Source organism: Raphanus sativus, chromosome 9 (assembly GCF_000801105.2).
Source record: "Raphanus sativus cultivar WK10039 chromosome 9, ASM80110v3, whole genome shotgun sequence".
Taxonomy (NCBI): Eukaryota; Viridiplantae; Streptophyta; class Magnoliopsida; order Brassicales; family Brassicaceae; genus Raphanus; species Raphanus sativus.
In genome coordinates, this window is record NC_079519.1 from 25,848,993 (window position 1) to 25,870,862 (window position 21,870).

At 33.9% G+C, this 21,870-nt stretch overlaps 3 protein-coding genes and 1 pseudogene across 3 annotated transcripts; 2 read left to right on the top strand and 2 right to left on the bottom strand.

Annotated features, from left to right (window-relative positions):
- The first annotated feature begins 261 nt into the window (after window positions 1-261).
- On the top strand, window positions 262-2,834 carry LOC108839071 (GDSL esterase/lipase At2g19050-like). Its single transcript, XM_056993413.1, has 5 exons — window positions 262-552; window positions 956-1,080; window positions 1,183-1,410; window positions 1,642-1,888; window positions 2,366-2,834. Exons 1-5 carry the CDS (start codon window positions 309-311, stop codon window positions 2,572-2,574), a joined length of 1,053 nt encoding a protein of 350 aa, XP_056849393.1. The 5' UTR covers window positions 262-308; the 3' UTR covers window positions 2,575-2,834.
- A 4,264-nt stretch (window positions 2,835-7,098) lies between these two features.
- On the bottom strand, window positions 7,099-13,855 carry LOC108826500 (spermidine hydroxycinnamoyl transferase-like). The gene is made up of 2 exons (XM_018599875.2): window positions 12,795-13,855; window positions 7,099-7,689 (listed from the first exon to the last, which is right to left on the bottom strand). Exons 1-2 carry the CDS (start codon window positions 13,756-13,758, stop codon window positions 7,298-7,300), a joined length of 1,356 nt encoding a protein of 451 aa, XP_018455377.1. The 5' UTR covers window positions 13,759-13,855; the 3' UTR covers window positions 7,099-7,297.
- Window positions 13,856-16,441: 2,586 nt separating this feature from the next.
- LOC108823625 (mitochondrial outer membrane import complex protein METAXIN) lies at window positions 16,442-18,368 on the top strand. Its single transcript, XM_018596875.2, has 6 exons — window positions 16,442-16,754; window positions 17,027-17,361; window positions 17,448-17,524; window positions 17,633-17,693; window positions 17,775-17,919; window positions 18,033-18,368. The coding sequence occupies exons 1-6, from the start codon at window positions 16,595-16,597 to the stop codon at window positions 18,197-18,199; spliced, it is 945 nt and encodes a 314-aa protein (XP_018452377.1). The 5' UTR covers window positions 16,442-16,594; the 3' UTR covers window positions 18,200-18,368.
- A 40-nt stretch (window positions 18,369-18,408) lies between these two features.
- LOC108823624 (protein ROLLING AND ERECT LEAF 2-like) lies at window positions 18,409-21,449 on the bottom strand (annotated as a pseudogene).
- Between the last annotated feature and the right edge of the window lie 421 nt (window positions 21,450-21,870).

A 21,870-nucleotide genomic window follows, 5' to 3' on the forward strand; every position in this document is an offset into this window, starting at 1 on the left:
TATATAGAATATGGACAAAAAAAAGAACTGTATTTTTTTTTTTTTTGCAAAAGAAAAAAAGAACTGTATTTAAGGAAATACATCAATGCAAAGTTAGAGTATGGTACGTATTATATATAAAGAATGAGACATTTAATTTAAATATATGAGGTCCATCTTTAAAAGTCCACCTAGAAAAAGTTGTAATGTTCCTGTTTTAATAAGATAGATTATGTCGGTCTCTCCCTATGTATTATGCTTATATAAAGAGACTTGTCTCTTTTCTTTAATGTTGCCATTTTCGGTTTTCTAGTAATTGCTTTTCAAAAATGGCCGGGGTAGTTTTCAAGGAATTGTTGTGGGTTATTACGGCAATGACGCTTACAATGGTCGAGGAGGCTCGTGCACAGCTAGTGCCTTGCTATTTCGTTTTCGGGGACTCAGTCTTCGACAACGGTAACAATAACGACTTGAATACCACCGTCAAAGTTAACTATTCACCTTATGGTATTGATTTTGCTAGAGGTCCTACCGGCCGGTTCAGCAACGGCCGTAATATTCCCGACTTTATCGGTTAGTCATTGGCCTGGTTTATTTCTTTGCCAACATGTTGTCGATTAAACTAATCAAAGAAACTGCCAAAAATTACAATTTTTTTTAGTAACTGGAAGATTCGAATGGATGTGTGTTTCTAGCTTATGTTATTAACGAATAATACAATAATAATGGGTATATAAAAAGAAGCGGAAATAACTAGATAATGATAATATGCAGAATAATCATAAGTGCTGAATAATATACTATTTTAGTAGATAGTTAAAGTTTTGTATGTATATTGTATTCAAGAATCAGTTTTCTAAAGAAATTTAATTAAAATTTATTCTGTATCATTTTATTGTAGCATTTTTTGTGTGTATTATTCATAACTAATGTATACGATTTCTTGTGTAATATGAGTTTGGTTTATGTGTTTTAGCTGAACTAATGGGATTCAGTGATTACATTCCACCTTTCGCTGGGGCATCTCCTGAACAAGCTCACACTGGTATAAACTATGCTTCTGGTGCTGCCGGAATTCTCGAAGAGACTAGCTACCATATGGTAAGAACTTACTTATTATCAAGAGAGGTTAACTACAGTATTTGGTATTGTTTCGGTTTAGAACACTTAATTATTATGCATTATGGTATTTTTGTATTATAGGGCGATAGAATCAGTTTTGAGAAACAAATCGAGAATCACCAGAAGATTATAATGGCGGCGAGTGTGCCATCGGAGAAGCTGGAGAAATGCCTATACACAATTAATATTGGAAGCAATGATTATCTCAACAATTATTGCATGCAAGGTGATAAGTACAATAGTAGTCGCACATTCACTTACGATCAATATGCTGAATTCCTCATCCAACGTTATCGCTCTTATTTGGAGGTAATATACTTTATATGCCAAGGTTTTGAAAAGAAAGAAAAAAATAAGGGAACTATATATAGGCCTTCAAATTTGACTAGATATAAATTTTTGACGTTATAAATAATTTATTAATTTTACGAAACCTAATAATAAGTAGAAGATTGGATCTGTTTATATAAATTTTATTCATAATTAATTATGTATTTTAAGCAGACATATTAAGAATTTAAGAGACCTTTTTATGTATAGTTATTGTATGTCCAAGGAGCAAGGAAGGTGGCGTTGTTTGGGGTCAGTAAACTAGGGTGCACGCCGCGGATGATCGCTTCCCATGGTGGCGGTCAACGCTGCGCTGCTGAAGTGAACAAGGCTGTTGAACCATTCAACAAGAACCTCAAAGCTCTGGTCAGTGAATTTAACACAAACTTCAACGATGCTAAGATCACTTACGTTGATATCTTCACCAGTCAAACGCCTCTTGCGTATGCTGCCTTAGGTAAGTAGATCTAAATATATTGAACTCAACATTTAGACCCAATAAGAGGAAATCCGTTTTGCCGTTTTTTTTTTGCTAAACTGATTTGTTGTTTGTGTGTTTTCTTTGCCGAACAAAAAACATATATAGTAATGCTTAAAATAAAAAATTTCTTATCAAGGCATTCTAGAAAATATTAATAATTTGTAATAAAATTAAGTTTCTTAAAAACACAATAACCGGTTTTGGGAGGGTTATGAATCCATCCTAAGCGCCAACTAATCTCTCTTTTGGTGTAAAAACGCCTACTAGTCCTGTGGTTGTATGAAAGCTTTTTCGAAAAGATTTTTAAGAATATAAATCTTCATTTTATTACAAATTTACAAATATTTGATCAGTTAATAAAAAATTCTTATATATTATTAAGTTCTTATAATTTTACCTTGCGTATATTTAAACCAAAATAATAATCATGCGTATAATTTTACATATTTGTAGGGTTCACAGAAACACGAAAGAGTTGTTGTACGGTCGAATCAGGGGAAGAACTATGTGCGGCGGATAAACCTGTTTGTAAATTTCGAAGAACGTACGTGTACTGGGACAAAGTCCACAGCACTGAGGCAGCCAACATGTTTGTTGCAAATTCTGCGTTTGCTGGAGTCACTGCTTTTCCTTACAGCCTTGCTTTGCTTGCAATATTATAGGGACAATATACTCAAAAAATGTCATTCGCATTTCTTTTTGGTGAATATAATATATATAAAGACCCTTAAAGACGGTTTCATCAACTCAGAGATTATTCATGTACCAAGACAGCAGAATATGCAGGCGAATCGACTAGCACGTAGTACCAGGACATAACCGTCTTTTGTTGTTCACATGGATGCAGAGTTGCCGGCATGGTTTTCAGAGACCGGATAAGAGTGTGTTTGTTTTTCTGCTGATGATAAAAAAAAAAAAATATATATATATATATATATATATGTTTTAAAGGCCTTCTTCATATTTGATTTTTTTGTTCTTTTTCCTAAATTACAAATGCATGCAGTGGCGGAGCCAGAACTTTTTTCTTATCGGGGTCAAAAAATATCAAAAATATATAAAGTATAAAATTTACAAATGTATTTTTCATATTAGAATTATGTATTCTCTATAAATCTACATTCAAAATTGCAAAGGTAAAAAATAGTAAGATTTTTTTGTTTTATCCCATTTTCAAATATTAAAACTAGATTGTAATGATTTTTTATCAAAATATGATAAATAATATATTATTTATTTGATGAATTAAAATAAATAATTTAAATTTTATAAATTGTAAGTTAAGAATATTAAACTTCTATATTTAAAAATAATTTTAGAATTTAGGAATTTAATTATAATTTTTAAATTTCATAAAATATAAATTTCATGAAATATAGAAGATTTAAAATACGAAAACTAACTCAACATTGAAGAGACAAAGACATAATTTTGAAGTTGTATTCTGAACTTTGTTTTTTCTAAAATAAAAATAAACTAATTAATTTTTAATTAACTAACAAAAGTTAGTGATTATTGTTATATTTAAATTGGGCTTAGACTTATTATGATCCCAAATTTAGTTAATGGAATTGGTTTCTGTAAACCCATTTAATCATTTAGTTAGGTAAATAAATTTTATCATTTTATTTTTAGTGTGTTTAAATTTTTGTGGGGTCAGAGATGATATCTTCATGGGATCAGTACATTACTTACCTAAAGAAATACATATATTTTTCAAAATGAAGTGGGGTCAGCTGATCCCACTACTCTCATCTTACCTTCGCCCATGAATGCATGAGACAAAAGGAAAAAGTGAAAAGAAAAGAAAATTAAAGAAAATGAAAGAGTATGCCATTTTATATATACTAGTGATCGGTCTGTGGTACGCGCAGAATTTGATGTATTTTTGTTTAAAGTATACTTTTTAATTTTTTTGTTGGGGTTATATTTGGAGTTATTGATTGTGGGAATGTTTTTAGTTTTTGAAAAAAAAATCATGGTAAATTGATTGTTGTTGGACCAAATAAGGGAGCAATTTATTCTTGTGTGAGTGAGTTCTAGAGGTGTTGAAATTAATTAATTAAGTTTACCAAAAACTGGTTACTTTACTTTGTTAATATTTAGTTGTATTCATTTATGTTTAGAAAGTGTACCATTCAAATTTGAGAAACATTATGAACAAACATATTAGAGCATCTGCAATAATGGTCTTTAGCACAAATCTTTAAAGAAAAATTATTATGAAATTATGCGGGTTCTACTTTATCTATGTTCTTTTGCCAACAAACCTTCGGAAACTCTTTAGCTAAAGACTGATTCGGTGGAGTCTGTTAACTATTCGCGGGTCCCACTGATATGTGGTGGTTCGCGATTAATTAAAACAAAATTTTAATCTGAAAAAATAATTAAAAAATAGAAAATCATTTTTAAGGATTCTAATGGAGGTACACGATTGCGGATACTCTTAAGAATGGGTGGGCCTTCGAGTATGCCCTAAATGTTAAACTTTTTGAGTTAAGTAGCAGTATGCAATAGTAGATATGAAAGAAGATTTAGATCATTTTAATTGCTTGGTCTTGTCTACACCAGTCAAGTGGGTATTAGATATGTGTTTGCAATTTAGTAGTTTTGTAGTATAATAACTTAAACGAAGTAACATGAAAACATGAAATTGGTTTTGAAACAACAAATATACCAATCGTGAGGATTATTACTTTTTAAAAAAGTTTATGTTACAATTTCTGTATCATTATTGTTTAGGGAGTTTTGTATTTGTATATTGGAGGGTTGATTGTCTGGTATGATTTATTTTTGCATATGAGAACACATACTGCGTCGACAAACAATGATAGTTTGCTGGTTGGTGTTGTTGGAGAGGTGATGATTATGTATTGGAAAAATTATTGGGATAATTTTTACAAACTAGCTATTTTTTCTTTAAGATGAGCTTATATTTTTGGTTTGTTATCCTACATGGTGTTGTAAGTGAAAACTTTTATTTACTTGATCGGTTGTAGGCATATATGTGCTTAGTTGAGAATATTATATTCATAGGAAAACTTAACAAAATAATTCTTAATTTTAAAATTTAAGCTAAAAATCTCAAACTCACAAATGCACAATTTTTAGTTAATTTTTCATTTTTTTGTCAAAAATGATTCATTGTTGTTTTGAATACAAGGCATGTAATAGCATAATTATTTGTTCGTAATTATAACTGATTATTTTTTGGATTGATCAGCTATAACCTTATATTTAATAATTTTAGCCTTTAAATACATAAAATTTAGGAATTTAGGGAAACCGTTTTAATCTTAAACTTTTAAAACCAAACTAATAAAACTTCATACTTCCATTTACCAAACCATTTTATTCTCGTCAACCGTTAAATATTTATTAGTCGACTTAACAATTGATTTTTACTAGGTCTATGGCTTGGTCAAAAGAAACTGAAATATCGATGATATAGTTAACTAATGTGCCAACGTCATCTTTTTATTTTTCTTCCATTCTGTTAAATTTACACTATTTTCATCACTATTCGATATAGAAACTATTACTATTTTTTTTATCCGTTTTTTCAAAGGATGGATACTTTTTTATAGTCCACATTGATAAAATTTACATGAGTTTATAATTTTTTGTTAGAAAACAAATGATTTAAAATAGATTATATTATGATATTTGAGTTTCAAACCGTGCTTTTGTATCTGACCAAAATTCATGATTGAAATGGTAGATTCGGCGCCCAGTACATTATACATTTCAAGTTTAATGAAAAAATATTAATTAAAAATCTGATATAGTCGGATAAAACCCCAAAAGTATGTTATTAACCAGTTGTTGTAGTCTTTATGAAAAATGATTTGAATCAATTAAAATTTAAAAGAAACAAACACACATCCTCAAATAAATGAATTAGATTATTTAGAAAATGATATATCACGTGGTTGAATTTAATGACCCCAGTGGACTGTAGTCAAATGATCGTAGTACATTGTTACATTATAATTTTGATTAGTTATGTTTAAAAGAATTAACACACGTGACTAAAGATGTTTTCTACTGATTTGTGTATCGTAGAAGTATCATTAATTTGTAAAAAAAGAATATCATTTGTGTATAACAGGTTTTCAAAAAGATACAGTTCTTTGTGTATGATAAAGTAAGACCACTATAAGTTTGACTTTATAGGCTATATCTAAGGTTAAAATTCAGTTGTGCATAATAGAATGTTTTTTTCTCAAATTATACTAATTAGTTTCAAATTTGGATATTTAATAAATGAATAATCTTGATTATTATGACTCAAACCCAATATTTGTTTGGACATCATTTGTAGTTCTGGTCCCAAAACATAAAATATCATTAATGAAAATTAAAATTGTTTAGAAAAAAGGTAAAAGTCTTTTAGATGAACTGGACTTTCATTAAAAATAGAAAAAAAAAACAGGATGATCATGTTTTAATATTATAGACAAGACCTAAAAAGTAAAACTTACTTTCAAATACATTAATTGCATCAAACTGTAATTGGTCTTGCTAAATATTTGTAGCAATTTAACTTTTTGTCTCAGACCAAAAACAGAATGATCATGTTTTAATATTACACCAATTTCAAATACACAAACATATTTTCCAATGTCCATCATTTTATCTTGTGATGGATTGATACAATGACAGTCTTAGACCACCACGTGCAAAAAAAAAATTAGCTAATCTAAATGCGTTGCAAGATCATACCAAATGTTGCAATTTACAAACTCTCTAAATTCTATGTCAACTTCTGTTATAGTAAGCACAACGATATAAAATTTCAAAAAAAAAAGATGTTTAAGAAACCGGTAGACGGTAATTAGATGTTTTGTATTGTAGGGGTGTGTGTGTTGCGAGATATTGAGAGCAAAGCATCCACCTGCTCGTTTGGAGTATCTCATGCCCTTATCTGTAGCGATAGCTTCTCTTGTGGGTTCATTGGTCACTCTCCCATGGTCTTCTGGTATAGATGTTCAAAGTCGGATTCATCAAGATGAACGGAGCACGCTTGTCATCATCCTGCAGGTTTGACGTTGACTTTGTGTATCTTTTGCTGATGATTAATATATTATTCAGCAGAATGAGATTCACACGTGTTTATTGCATATTACTAATTAAGCAATGAAATTCACTTTTGACAAAAAACAGCAACGAAAAAAAAAACAACGTAAGGTTTAATTATTTGTATATAAAGATACGTAATTTTGTTATTACAATTCAAGAACCACATCATGAGTAGAATCCCTACTCGAAACATCCTTAATGAAAATGAAAATGCATAGATACATGAATACTTTTTTTTTGATCGAGCATAAATACATGAATACTTTTTTGTTGATCAAGCATAAATACATGAAGACTATAACCCTATATATCTTCATAAAAGTGTTTCTTGAAGGCCTCCATGTGAGCCACTTGTTGACAAGTGGCTAGAATTAGAGAGCCGTCTTCATTTTTATCTAGCAATAGCAGGGAGTTCCCATCGAGGTCATTCGTGCCTGGTCCCATGTAGACCTCTTGGCCCCATCCGTAATCAAGACCGTACATTGGCAGAGTTAACCAGCTCACAAGTCCAAGATTAGGGTTCCCATAAAATGGACCTTCCTTTCTTCCCAGAGTATGCATATCTTGAAACTCTTTCAGATCCTCGTGGTTTTTTAGATACTCTATCCCGGTCATCACGTATTCGTTTGTAACATTCTTTATGGCTTTACTGATTTTTCCCGCCGCGAAGCCCAAGTCATTCGATATCAGTTCACCTATATGCATCAGAAAATGTTCTAAATGTAGAACTTTCATTGGTCTCACTTTACGTGTATAAGAAGTAACCAAGAGATCTTCCATCTAAATTCAAATTTCTACGATAACAAGAAGCGTTGAATTTCTACCGCTTGCGTAATATCTTTTAATAGACTGCGATTAGATTTACTGTGATGATAAGAAATTATTGTTTAGTACTAGTTGCGATTAAGGATACATGTAGTGATCGATCGAGTCGTGGGTATTTTTTTATATCAAAAGACTATTTTTTTATCCAAACTAGAAATGATATAGGAAAGTAGACCGGAATCAAACAATTAACAAAAAAAAAAAATTCCTATGAGAAATGTATGCAGTCTTAGCTAATGAATATGCAGTCTGGTTTCGAGCTCGAGGATGATAGACAGTTTTTGAAGTCATGAAAATTTTCTTCTAAGACAACTAACTTCATCAATTCTATCGAGAAGTTTGGCCATGCTGTTAGATCTTGAATCATTATGATTAGATCCTTTCAGTATGTTCCCAACTATTGACAGATTGAGTATCAAAGCATTCATTCTATAATCTAGGTTAGCGCTTCCACTTTTGTATGATGCACGTCTCCTTTGATTTCTTAATCCTAAAAGTTGTTCATTTTTTGAATACTCTTTCCACCCTTATCTACATCCACTGAAATTTGTATCAGAAGTCTATGAAACATCTACTAAACATTTACTACACAAGCTTAAGGCTTGAGGTGTCATCATTAGATGATCTAGTGATTGCTTTCCTCAATGTCTGGTGCATTAGCCACGTTTGACATTCACTATTTGCAAGCAGTATTAGCTCTAAAGGATATTTTAGGACTCCTTTAAATAATATATTATTGCGAACTTTTCAAAGATATCAGATTATTCATGGATAAAAATCTTAATTCAATTCCATGTCTAGAAATCTTTTTTCCTCCAAGAAAAATAACTCAAGTTAGTATAAACACTGGAAATAAGAAAATCTGATGGGCAGGATGGCGTAGGAGATAGTGCCCAATTTTTTTAAGCGGGATAACATCCAAAATAGCATGATCAACATATTCATACGCTTCTCCACATCAGGGATAACGAATATCACATTGCATATGATGTTTCTATTTTCTCGTTGCTGCTAAATTTCTTTTTTTCTTGAATTAACTACAATGTCCAGCGGCCGAAACCAACAGACTATTCTGTGGATCCTGGCGATGCTGATATTTTTAATTCCCCGGTGGCCAACGGGAATCAGACTGCGGGTTGCCGTATTGGGTTTTCCCTCAAGTATCACTATCCCGAGCCAGTTGGTTCAAAACCGTTGTGGGTAAATTTTTTATAGTGAATAACCTCACCACGAAAGGTTCCATATCCAGGAAAACCCCAAAGAATTTTATTTGGATATGTATAGTACCACTGCACCAACAGAGTATTAAACCTGCGACCTCTGGCAGTCGTCTGTGAGAATCTCATGTTACAATATGCCATATAAAATGATGTATCTTCGGAGAATTACTTATGTTCCAAACAAAGGCTTAAAGCTTTGTGATGCTAGGCTCAATTACCATAGCCTCAGGTTCGCAGTTTAGAATATCCGTCTATACCCACTGTAGGGACAAGATTCACAACCGTTTTCCGATCAAACACCCAATATCCGTCTATACCCAGTGATCACTCTTTGTGTAGCTATAACAAAACTTATCACCTCGAGATTGGCTAATGTACAAACTCTGAATAAGAAGTATATCCTCCAGAGTTACTAGGATCTCCACATCCCAATTTTTAGGCTGACCATGAATAAAATCACTCAAAGTCATCACTGGATGAACAACCAGAACATTATGACAAGGTAGCCTTGCAGGAATCCATGGGTCCTCCCATGCTCTTATCTCAAATCCAAAATGCACTTTATGTTGTATGCCTAAAGTCTATAATGGTCTAGCAGTCGATAAACTCATCCAAACATAAGAAAATCTATCTATAGCAACTGGATGCAAAGACAAACTCTTTATGTAATACTTTCCACACAATACTCTTGCGAGGAGAAAATATTGGAATTGTACCGGATGCCACAACTGATTTCTCAACAATCTAAACTATTAAAACTAAAGTACACTTAGCTTTGTCCCCTTAAAATTGCACAAATATTACAAAGAAATGCCATTGATATTAAAACACAGTAGTTTTGCACTTTCTTATTCCCTAAACACTTTTTTATAACACGTTAAACTAAATTATACCACCACAGCCATTTTTTTCTATATTGTTCAATTATTAAATTATAACCGAGTTCAATATGCTGGTACACAATCATATCTAAACTATTAAATTAGACCACCACGAAACCTAAACTATTCAAAACCAATACCCCAGATTTAATAGTTGACCAATCAGCACATACTTTATATTATTCCAATCCAATACTCCATGAAACCTATGGTTTGTAATAGTTTTTCTTTTAGCTAACCCATCATAAACTAAACCAAATGATTCATAACGAATTCTTAACCATAATCTAATCAATATTCAATTTATGGTTTAATATTTATCACAATCGATACTAAATATGCTAATTTGGCGAATTATGGTTTAGCTATTTTACTATTTAACAAATTAATTGTTTGGCATATTTCCCATCTTTTGTGTACAAAATCTAAATTAAAAATCCTATTTTCCTTCCACAATTCACTACCATTAAAAAAGATTCCTAAAACCACACAATCGTTTTTAAACACCCAAGATCATAACTTAATATTTGTTACTTCAATAACAAATCAACAGACTCCTAAATCCAAGCAATCGCTATTACACAAGAGATCATAACTAGATATTTCTTTCTTCGAAATTAATCTTCAATAACAAATCAAATTTTGATTTACCATTAGCCCATCATATACACCCAATCTTGGCCTAAATATTTATTTCATTTAGATCCATTTTTTCTTATTAATATTTACTATTTTGTATATATAATTTTATTTATTCTCTATTTATATTATTCACATCAATATATTTAATATATTTTTCAAGTTTTGATGATTTTGAAGTTTAAAAAATAGTTAGAGAAGATGTGAAAATGCAAATTGGATTTTTCCAAAAAATAATAAATTTAGCGGTTGCCAAATTGTATTTTATGGGTATTCTTAGATATCTATATTATTAAAGTTAAAATACACAATTTGATTGTTTGGAGACAAGAATAGTAGAATAAATGAAATATATTTGGAAATAAAGATAGTAGAATAAATGAGATATGTTTGGAAACATGAATAATAGAATAAATGAGATATGTTTGAAAATATAGATAGTAGAGATGTGTACTTTCTTTTATTTACACATTTAGCCACTGTATTTTTAATAAATTAATAACAAATGAGAATTGTTTAGAAACATGAATAACATATTTAATACTTTCTTTTATTTAAACATTTAGCCATTGTTTTTTATAATAAATTAAAAAACCTTCATTCTATATATCTTTTTATTTACAATTTTGTCACTATATTTACAATTCTTTTTGTTTACAATTCTTTATGGTAAAAATATAAACACAAACTGAAATATAAATAGTATATTATATAAAAAAATTTAAAAACAGTATTATTACTTTATTTAGTTTAGTCAAATATAAAAATTTCAAAAGTTCAATTTTCAAAAACAAAAATCATAAAATTAATAATAATTCATAAAAAATAATGCAAAAATTAAAACTTTGAAACATGGATAAAAGTATATCAGTTTTGAAATATTCAAAATGGACTAATCTAATTACCTAAAAACATTGTTTTCCAATAACCATTATTAAAAAATATTTTCAATATATATAAGAAAAATACAACAAAAAAATTAATTTCATATACCAACTTAAATTATGGTTTTTATATTTTACATTAAACTTTAAGAATATAATATATGTGATTATTTATAAGATAGTACATATAAAATACTATTAATTATATGATTATTTATATGATGGACCACTACAATTAATTATACGATGACGTATATATGATACATAATAGTGATTAGGATTGGGCGTTCAGGTATCCATTCCGGTTCGTTTCGGATCTGTTTGGGTTTCAGCCTCATTCATATATTTCTAAATTCCAGTTCAAATTATGACTAGGGCTGGACGTTCAGGTATCTATTTGGGTTCGTTTCGGACCTGTTTGGGTTTTGGGTTTCGGGTTTCCGGGGTCAAAGATTTCAGCCTCATTCAGTTATTTCTAAATTTCAGTTCGAATTATATTCGGATCTTTGTGGGTTCAGTTCAGGTTCGGATAATCCATTTAAATTATTTTTTCTTCAGATTTGAATTTTTTATCCAACTTTAATATTGACATGAAAAATAAATAGCAATATATTTTGAAATATACACCCGCACGGGCGTGCGGGTCAAAAATCTAGTACCATATTAAAATCAAGGATCATATGCGGAAAGCAAAGCAACATTCATCTTTTGGGGAACACAACTTTTCCGATTTCCCTCAATGCATCCATCATTAGGTGCATTGGAGCTCTACCAGAATCCCGCAATGAAACTCGAGAGATTTTCGCAAATATACAATGGTAACAGGAAAGTTTCTGGATGCGTCGCAAATAGAACAGGTTTGACTTTTCCTTCTATGTCTAGAAATGTAAGATCCTTTTCAAGTGTATATGTGATAGCCGAGATTATATTTGTTAACGCTTCATCGATCTTTTTCGGGTTTGGTGACTCAAAAATATTTTTGAAATAGCTCGTAACAATGGCTATCGGACCCTCTTCTGTCTCGACGATATTATCTAAATCATCAATTAGGCGTGTAATTGTGTCTCTCGCCTGTCTTTGCTTGGTTAGCACATAAAAACATCGAGTTCATATACTCTTAGCATAGCCAAAGTATTCCACTCTTTAGACAATATCAATTTGATCAAATGAGACAAATACTTTTCATGTGAATTAAATTGTACTCTTATATAAGAGGTGTTATAAAAACGAACCAATTAAAAGTGAACCGAATCGAAATAGGAAAAGTGGTTTGGATTTAGTAATACCGAATATAAACTATATAATATAATCAAAAATAACCAACTGAAAATTAAACAAACAAAATACGTACCTGAGGTGCTTTCTGCGACCACATCAAGAGTGGCATTGCCAAAGTAGCCACGTGGCAGAGGTGGCTGCACCCTACTACGAACATCTACACAGATTACCAAACCCGTGGGTTGCTCTGGCGAGTGCCCACGTGCTTTACACGCGCACCTCCATACGTGTCCCGTGACCGTCTCGTACCTTGTAAACCCTCTCGCCGGCTCAGCGTATTCGCTTGTATTCACTCTACTCCTAAGCTTCTCAAGCTGTATTTTGCTTAGCTTTAGCATCGCCACAACCGTTTCCTTCTCTCTTTCTTCTACACAGTTCGTTTTACCGATCAGTAAAGGCGGCTCTTCAAACTCTTTACCTTCGTACTGAGGAGACGAAGCAAATGGTGGAAGCGGTTCACCAGCCCAGAGGATTTTGCGGTCCATAAATGGAATGGTTTTAAGTGGTTCACCACGCGCGATTCTTCCCCATTCCGACATGAAGTGAAGCGCGCTTTGTCCATCTACGACTGCATGTGAAACTCTGATGCTGAGGCTTATTCGGCCGCATTTGAATTTGGTGACCTGAGCTAAAAAGAGAGGGATTGTTTCGATAGGGGATTTGTAGTTTACTTGTGGCACAAGTTTCTCGAATTCAGGCGTCCCTAAGATATTGTTGAAATCCGAAAGCTCTGCCTCGGATTCAGCTACGATGAGGGTCGCTCCGGCAGCATTACAGTCGAGCTCTAACCGGCCGCGAGAGAGCCACCGAAGACGACCAGCTAAAGGGTAGAAATGGAATAGCGCACGGCTCAACGAGTGTTTTAGGGTCTCGACTACATTGCCTTGGAAGGAGTCAGATGGCTTGTCGTAGAAGTAAACTGTGGGAACGTGAGTTATTGTGCCAACTTGATCCCATTCGGCTAATGGAAACCGACCGGTCCATGTTGGTTCAGCCGGTACTATTGTGTAAGTGTTTCTTAAAATAATGGGAGCCATATCACAAATCGCTTCTTTTGTCCTTGAATTTCGTCGTAAAGTACCAATTATAGGATGTAGAGAATCGTATGAGTTTATCGCCTCTAGTTCTATGGCATTTGATTAAAATGTAATTCTCGTGATTTAGTTTGTTTCCTTGTAAACCGCTTACATAATGGAAGTGATAGTAAGGTTTACCTTTTGTCGGTCAGTATGATCATGCTTATTGTCCTCTTTCTTAATTTCACTCTCACGGTACATTAATTGTAATATCCAGCGGTGTATGTATAATTGATTTGGACATTTATATTAGAGTTTTTTTTTTATCATCAAACATACAGACTCATATAGACTTTGTACACCAAACTGGTAGCTCTGCATCCATGTGAACGACAAAAGACGATTGTTGCCTGGTACTACGTGCTAAACGATGCGCCTTTGAGTTTGCCGTCCGTAGTACATGAATGAATGAGATGTGAGCTGTGGAAACTATTTCGTAAACTCTTGATATCCTCCTGGACATTTATATTCGAGTTTATTTATAGAGAAATTGAATAGTATATCACTTTTTAGTTTATTTTCACAAAATAGTATTCAAAGAGAAAAAATGATCAACATAAGTTTTATTAAAGGGTAAAATATGCATTTATATCATTTGGATTAACTAATTTAAACTTACGGTTTAGAATTAAAAGGTGTATTTTGGGTATATGTTTCAAATTTCAAAAATAAAAATTAAAAACTAAAATTTTCAAAACAAAAAATAAACTATTTTGGTCATTTTATATTTTGAGTGCTATTTTTGTAAAAATTTTAAAAAAACTATTTGAGAAAATTGCCCTTATTTATATCACTTATTTTTTTTGTCACACATTTATATCACTTGTCACACATCTCCAATTCATCTCTAGTTTTTGCCTTTAAAATATTTTTTCTATTTCAGTTTAATTGTTATTGTATAGTAAAATTTTTGTTTCAAAATAAGTGTCGTTTTATAATTTCAATAACTAATTTATTGATTTTATATTCTAGTCTATTTTTCCAATTGGTTTAAATGCGGTTAGGTATATCGATAATGATATATTTATCTAGTAAATATACAAAATTGATTTTTTTTCTTAATATGTGTGTTTGCGTCCAAAATGACAATTAAAATGAAACTGAGGACATATCATTTAAATCCAAAATCATTCTAAATAGTTTCTATTTTTCCTTTAAAATAGCATTCTTCTGTATTTTATTTTCTATTTAAAGATTTTTATTTTAAAAAGATACATTATAGCAAAATTTATCTTTATTATAGATAATAGAACATTGTACATAGTCCATAGTGCTGGGCACGAATACTCGTTACTTGCCTTATACCCTAACTCTTGACCCGTATTCGCTTCGTTTTTAAGTACTCGTCGTTGCCAAGTCAAATATCAAGTCGTTAAATTTTGATACTTGCAAGTATAAGGCAAATAACAAGTAGCAAGAAAGAGTTAAAGACTCGCCTTGTTATCACTCGTTACTTGTTTAACAATTGAGAAAATGATAACTAAGCTATAAAAACTAAAGTTCTAAACTAATATTTTTATGTTGTAAAAAGTAAAAAGTACTTTTTATCGAAATATTTGTATTATATTCCTTTTTAATATTAAATACAAATATTTTATTTAAAATAATTCGCGTGTTTTTACTAAGTCGAGTAAACAAAACAAAATTTTATAATCTTCTCTCACAGAATATTATCTATCAAGTAATTTTTAGAAAGAATTGGAAATAAATTTAAATAATTCATAAGTATTTATAAGTAGTAAGTAATCGAACAAAGCAACTAATTTGCAAGTAATATATTTTTGGACTAAGGGGCTGACTAGTTTTCCCGCTACCACCCGCAAACGCAGCTTTTGCGGTTCATAGCGGTTGTTGGCGTTTCGAAACAATCACAGAAAACGCTACAAATCGCTTCAAACCGCTCCGAACCTCTTAAAATCAAAAGCTGGTTCCAGCTAGCGTTTGCGGTTGCGAGCGGTTGCGGGAGGGTAAGTTTTTTTCTTTAAAAACAGAATAAATAAAAATAATAGTAAAAATATCCGATAAAAAATTTCAATTGAAATAATAGAAATTGTAAAATGTATTCATATTATATTTCAATTTATATTATAAAAATTCAAAACTAAAATATTTTCTATAAATTTTTAAAGTTGAATAGTATGATTTTATAAATATAAATTTTAGTTTTATCATATTATTATGATTTTTAATATTTTTTATAATTACATAAAATGTAAATATTGTTAAATTATTATTTAACAAATATTGCGTTTGGTAGTTTACCAGTCATGAGAGTCCCGCAAACGCAACAATTTCTAACAGTTGTACCAGTCGTACAAATCTCTAGAAAACGCTTAAAACCGCAACCATCCGCACCCGCAAACTCCCGCAACCGCAACCGCTGCGGTTACACCAGTCAGGCCCTAAGTATTCGAAATAACAAGTAGTTGTTGTTCAACAACGCTAATACAAGTCCAAAAATCCAAGACATGACAAATATCAAATACATATAAAAATGCAATCGCCTTGGGCCACCCCTAATACTCCAAAGCTCATATCCAACTCCACATTTGAACTTGTTACGCGCTATTGGTATTACATAGGCCGACAATATAAAGCCCAAATAGGTTGGCGGATTATTAAACCTGACCGGAACCCGTACCCAACTGGATCTTCTCTTCTTCTCGCCCAGCCAGTCTCGCAATCGACGATCGAATCTTCGCATCTTTTCTTCTTTCTTCTTCTTTGGAGTGGGGAGTACACGACGACGGACCAACAATCTCTCAACTCAACCAGACCTGTCTGTCACACGACGACAATGGAAGGCGATCAAGACACATCTGATTGCACTTTGGTAACGAGGAAGCCTTGCTTCGGTCTCCCAACGGCTTGCCCTAACTGCCTTCCCGCTTACATATACCTGAAACTAGCCCAGCTTCCTTTTCATCTTGCCTTCAATTCCACCTTCCCTGATTCAGGTTTCTAATCCCCTCTCTACTCTAACTCAATCAAGATTCGTTGGTGTTTATCAGAGTTTAATTAGGTTTTTAAGCTAATTTTAGTTACTGTTTTAGGTTTAAAGGATCCGTTTTTTAAGAGAAAATCAACATTCTTATAATATAGGTTCGAATGCTCGTTAGTTAGGTTTCAATAGGGTTTGTGGTTTAAAGGATTCATTTTTGAGAGAAAGATAAATACTTTGGAGATTTGTGATTTAAATGTGTTTATCATTTGTATATTTTTGTTTTAGAGGAACTGCCATACTTTGAAAGTGGGACATATGTTGCATACAACAACGAAGACGGAGGGGTGATTGAGAAGCTGAAGAAAGATGGGATTGTTAATCTTGACTCTCAGCTCCAGTCTCTTCCTGATTATCTATCCTTGAAGGCTCTCATTGTGTCATGGCTTGATGAAGCGCTTAGGTATGAGATATGGGTTGGTACAGAGGGGATATGTGCTTCCAAGATGTACTACTCAGATCTTCCTTGGGTGATCGGCAAGGTCCTGTTTTATAAGCAGACGTATTTGGCCAAGAACCGTCTTGGACTCACCAAAGAAAACGCGGAGCAAAGAGAAAAACTGGTAACCGTTTGCTTAACTTTACAACACATGTGGTTTATATATTTGTAAACTTGCTACTTATAGTTGAAGGGGCTGAAAATGAACAGATATACAAGAGGGCAAGTGAGGCGTATGAAGCTTTGTCGACTAGGTTAGGCGAGCAGAAGTTTCTCTTTGAAGACAGGTATTGCTGCAATCAATCACATTGACCTTAACTTGATTTGTTGTATCTTGTAACCCCTTGTGTTATAAGATTCACCATGTTTTCTCTTTTGCTCTTCCTTGACAACAGGCCGTCGAGTTTGGATGCTTTCCTTCTCTCACACATGCTTTTTACGATCCAAGTATTACCGGTAAGCAGCTTTACAATGTTCCACCAATGTACTTTTCAGCTTAGAACAATTTAAGTAGTTTCTTTATGGTGAATGGATCAGGAAACATCAGTGCTTCGGTGCAAACTTCTGGAACATAGCAATCTTGTCAGATATGCTGAGAAACTCAAGTCAGAGTTCCTAGAAGCGTCTTCGTCATCTCCTTCCCCTCCGCTTCACTCATTCCCTTCCTCGTTTTCAGGAAAGAGTAAGACACATCCAGATCTTACTATTTATGTAACTCATTCTTATTATGTATCTCACATACAGAACTGAATATATCTAAGCCTGTGGAGCAAATGAATCTTATCTGTTGTTCAGGTTCGAAGCCAAAGAGCAAACCAAAGGCAGAAAAGAGTGAAGAGGAGAAAAAATTCAAGAAGAGAGCGAGATTCTTCCTCGCTGCTCAGTTTATAGCAGTTGTTATTTACGTATCCGTGATGGGAGGAGTTAGTTCCGATGAAGTGGAGTATGAAGATGATGATTAGTACAAGCTAAAGCTTCTCCCTTATTATTATTGGACCAGTAACTCTTTTACTCTCTTCTTTGTAGACTCATAGACAAAAAGAACCAATCATCTCTCTCTCTGCTTTTTCTTGAATTTTTTTTTGTTATATTGCCAAGACTCTTTGTTGTTCAACCACAAAATCAACTGAACTAACTCTGTTTTGTCTTGCTGATAATACAAATCTAATCCATCTAAAAACTATCTTCTGATAGCCAAAAAAAACTACCTAATTTCTAAACTCTTAGGAATTGAAATTTACATCCGGATGTTGCCCTGAAGTGGAGTCAGCAGCGTCCTCTGGTTGGTTAACAAGCTTCGAGTGTTCATCAGCCGAGTTGATAGCAAACTCAGCTAGTGAGCTCACTGCAACAGACATCCCATGGCAGAGAACTTTAGCAGCAACTTCTGCAAGTTTCTCAGCAGTCATCAAAACATCTTCATCAGCCAACACAAGGTCCAAAGTTTCTGACCCGGAATCTCTTTGACCCGCTTCCGCTCCAACTCGGGTCTTCCCTAACCTGTCTTGCATACACTGAACCCATCCCTGAGGCAAAGAACTCGAGTTTGTCCAAGACCGGCTTCTCCTCCAAGCTGCTAAGTAACTTGGACCACTGGATGCAGACTCGGTATATAGGGTGAGGACATGAGGATAATCTAACTTTCTCAGGGTCAGGATCACATCTGAGACATCTGAGAAGCCAGCCAGACAATGCTGCCATGTAGGATCTTTGAGACGTGATCCAGAACTCGAAGCAGGCTCTCCAGTTTCGAACCTGAGCTTCAAGATTCAAAGCAGATTGAGCTAATCTTTGAGAGTTGATAGCCTCTGGCATCATCACTGGAGGCTGTCTCTTCTTGTGACGCTTTGAAACCGGTGCCCCTGCAAGTAACATTTTGGCTTCTTCAAGTGTTCGTTTCTGTATCTGATGACTCTCTGCCATCACTTGCCACATCCTTGTTAATCTGTTATGATCATATGATCTTACCATTTGTCAGTGAGAGAAACCAAAGAGTGAAGAAGAAGTTGTTGTAGGTGTTTGTTTACCCTTGAACAAGCTCGAGAAGCTGAGGCAACAGTTCTTGATCACGAAGAGTCTCGATCCTTTTGGAGATGGATTCAATAGAGTGTATAGAGACCTTAATCTGTGTGTCTAGGTCTCTGATCGTAGCTCTTGTCTTATCAACCGAAGACGGATCATCTCCTTTGACGTCTTGATTCCTTAGCTGCATACATTTCTTCTCGTATGCTCTTCTAACACGTTCTCCAGACTGTTACAAGACCAGAAAGGGCTTGTTCATCTTATAAAACAAGAGAGGCAAAACCGAGATTCCGATTGTCACTACCTTAACTTCATCGTAGAGTTTCTTCTCCCATGCGAAGAGTTTGTCCAATGTGGTTTGGTGGCTGCCTGAAACCATGCAAGATTTATCTGAAACATCGCTTCTACTTTCAGAAGAAGTGATCAAGAATCTTGAAGAGGAAGATCTTGATGATCCCGAGCGGAACAAAGCTACTGGATTCAGCTTCTTCATTGCTACAATACACACACAAAAACACTTCTAACTCAATCACACAAACATAAGAGAGATATTGCAACTTTTTAATTACCACTATGATCATTATTAGCAGATGGTGCGTATTGAGCTCTGCTAGCTTCCAACAGCCCCGAGACCTCCTTAGCCGCGTCGCAGATGGTTGTGAACTGATCTTCAAGATCTTTGATTACCTCTGCCATGCTCGTTGGTCTCCGGTTCACATACACCGTGAAACCTGGCGTCTCTCTTTTTGCAACCTCAACAACATTCTTCACCTCTTCAACCTTCCCAACTCCAACAACATTACCTTTATTAGTTTCTACTTTAGGCACCTCAACGGTTCGCTGTTCTTGCGTTCCAATGCATTTCTCATCTCCCTCGTTCTCACTTTCACACCCACTGTCCGTAAACTCCCCATCATCATCCTCATCATCATCCTCATCAACATCTTCAACTTGAACTTCCTCCTTGCCTCTACTTTGTTCTACTACTTTAGGAGTATTATTAAGACTCTGAAACCTCACAGGCTGAGGTTCATCATCTTCTTCCAAGTCTGGAATCCCTTCCTCCTCTCTAACACGTCTCAACCCTCTAATCTCATCATCCACAGTACCACTCCTATCCTCAACACTTCCTCTATCACAACTATTATCATATCCATAATAATCCAACGAAGAGAAAGGATTCCAGAAAAAGTCCCATTGCGAGTTCTGCGGCGAAGGAGGTGGAAATGTTATGAGTGCTTAACTTTTGTTCAGGAGAGCTCGACGGATTCCAAAACGAAGAAGAAGAAGCTGCACAAGTGTTCACATTCATATCCATATTCATCCCAAAGAACCCATCTGCTTCTCCGTATTGGTGGTGACGACTCGGAGGAGGTGGAAACGACTCAACGCGAAACGTTTCAGGGGATCTCTGTTCGACGCGAACCTGTCTGGTTCTGTTAGCCATCAAGTAGTTCGCTCTCACCCTCGTTCTTGGCTTATCTTGAATCATTTTCGGAGGCATGGAAGAAGGTGAAATGGTGATGAACTCACTGCGGCGGCTGCTCGGTGGTATTCTCTTAACCGGAGTCAACAAGTCGACAAACTCGTGAGGCTTGTAGTTGTTGTTGTCTCCTTGGATAATAAAGTCATGGAGAGCGTCAGAGACTTGTCTAAGAGATAGGATATAAGCAATGTGAGTAGAAGCGAACTTAGTTCTGTGTTCTATGGCTTGTTTGATGAAACGTTTCCTGTCTTTACAGATCTGAACAGCTTCTTCGTCTTCTAACTTGGAATGAGAACATCCCATTTCTCTCTCTCCTCTTAAGCTTCAAAATCCATAGATCAAAAACCTCATTGTAAAATATATAAGTGAAACAACTGAGAACAATAGGTATTTACTTTAGTGTGTAAAAAAAAAAAAAAACTAATAGGTTTATGTTATATCTCGAGGGACGAGGAGCGAGAGTGAGGATTTTCTGTAGGGAAGAGACGTTGGAGAAAGCAACGGTCTAAACTACTGTCGGAGAGAGGAGACAAGTCAATAAGAAGGAGAAGAAGAAGACAGAAACAGAAAAACACAACATCAAACACTATTAAAAGGAGAATAAGAAGTATTCTGAAAGTATCCACGTAAAACATTTAAATCATCCAATCAGATGGTTTAGTTTTGCCACATCAGATGACTTCAATATTTAGGCTTAGGTGTGGGCTTCTTATGAATTCTAAAAAAGAGGCAACGTGACGACGGAAGTCACGAGGATCTATTCCTCTACCTTTTCGTCTTCTCCGACTGTGTTTTGATCGATCTACTTCTACACAATCAAAACTCCTCTTTAATTTGATCAATCAAACACTATTAAAAGGAGAATAAGAAGCCTTGTGAAAGTGTCCACGTAAGACATTTAAATCATCCAATCAGATGGTTTAGTTTTGCCACATCAGATGACTTCAATATTAGGCTTAGGTGTGGGCTTCTTATGAATTCTAAAAAAGAGGCAACGTGACGACGGAAGTCACGAGGATCTATTCCTCTACCTTTTCGTCTTCTCCGACTGAGTTTTGATCGATCTACTTCTACACAATCAAAACTCCTCTTTAATTTGATCAATCAAACACTATTAAAAGGAGA

What these genes read in the sequence shown, in the direction of transcription:
- LOC108823625 (XM_018596875.2), top strand. Translation starts at nt 16,595, where the DNA reads ATGGAAGGCGATCAAGACACATCTGATTGCACTTTGGTAACGAGGAAG. An exon ending in TTACGATCCAAGTATTACCG is followed by an intron (nt 17,694 to 17,774) that starts GTAAGCAGCTTT and finishes TGAATGGATCAG; the next exon opens with GAAACATCAGTGCTTCGGTG. An exon ending in TTCCTCGTTTTCAGGAAAGA is followed by an intron (nt 17,920 to 18,032) that starts GTAAGACACATC and finishes TCTGTTGTTCAG; the next exon opens with GTTCGAAGCCAAAGAGCAAA.
- LOC108839071 (XM_056993413.1), top strand. Translation starts at nt 309, where the DNA reads ATGGCCGGGGTAGTTTTCAAGGAATTGTTGTGGGTTATTACGGCAATG. An exon ending in AAGAGACTAGCTACCATATG is followed by an intron (nt 1,081 to 1,182) that starts GTAAGAACTTAC and finishes TTTGTATTATAG; the next exon opens with GGCGATAGAATCAGTTTTGA. An exon ending in GTTATCGCTCTTATTTGGAG is followed by an intron (nt 1,411 to 1,641) that starts GTAATATACTTT and finishes TTTTATGTATAG; the next exon opens with TTATTGTATGTCCAAGGAGC.
- LOC108826500 (XM_018599875.2), bottom strand. Translation starts at nt 13,758, where the DNA reads ATGGCTCCCATTATTTTAAGAAACACTTACACAATAGTACCGGCTGAA. An exon ending in GGTCGCAGAAAGCACCTCAG is followed by an intron (nt 7,690 to 12,794) that starts GTACGTATTTTG and finishes TGATGCATATAG; the next exon opens with GTGAACTGATATCGAATGAC.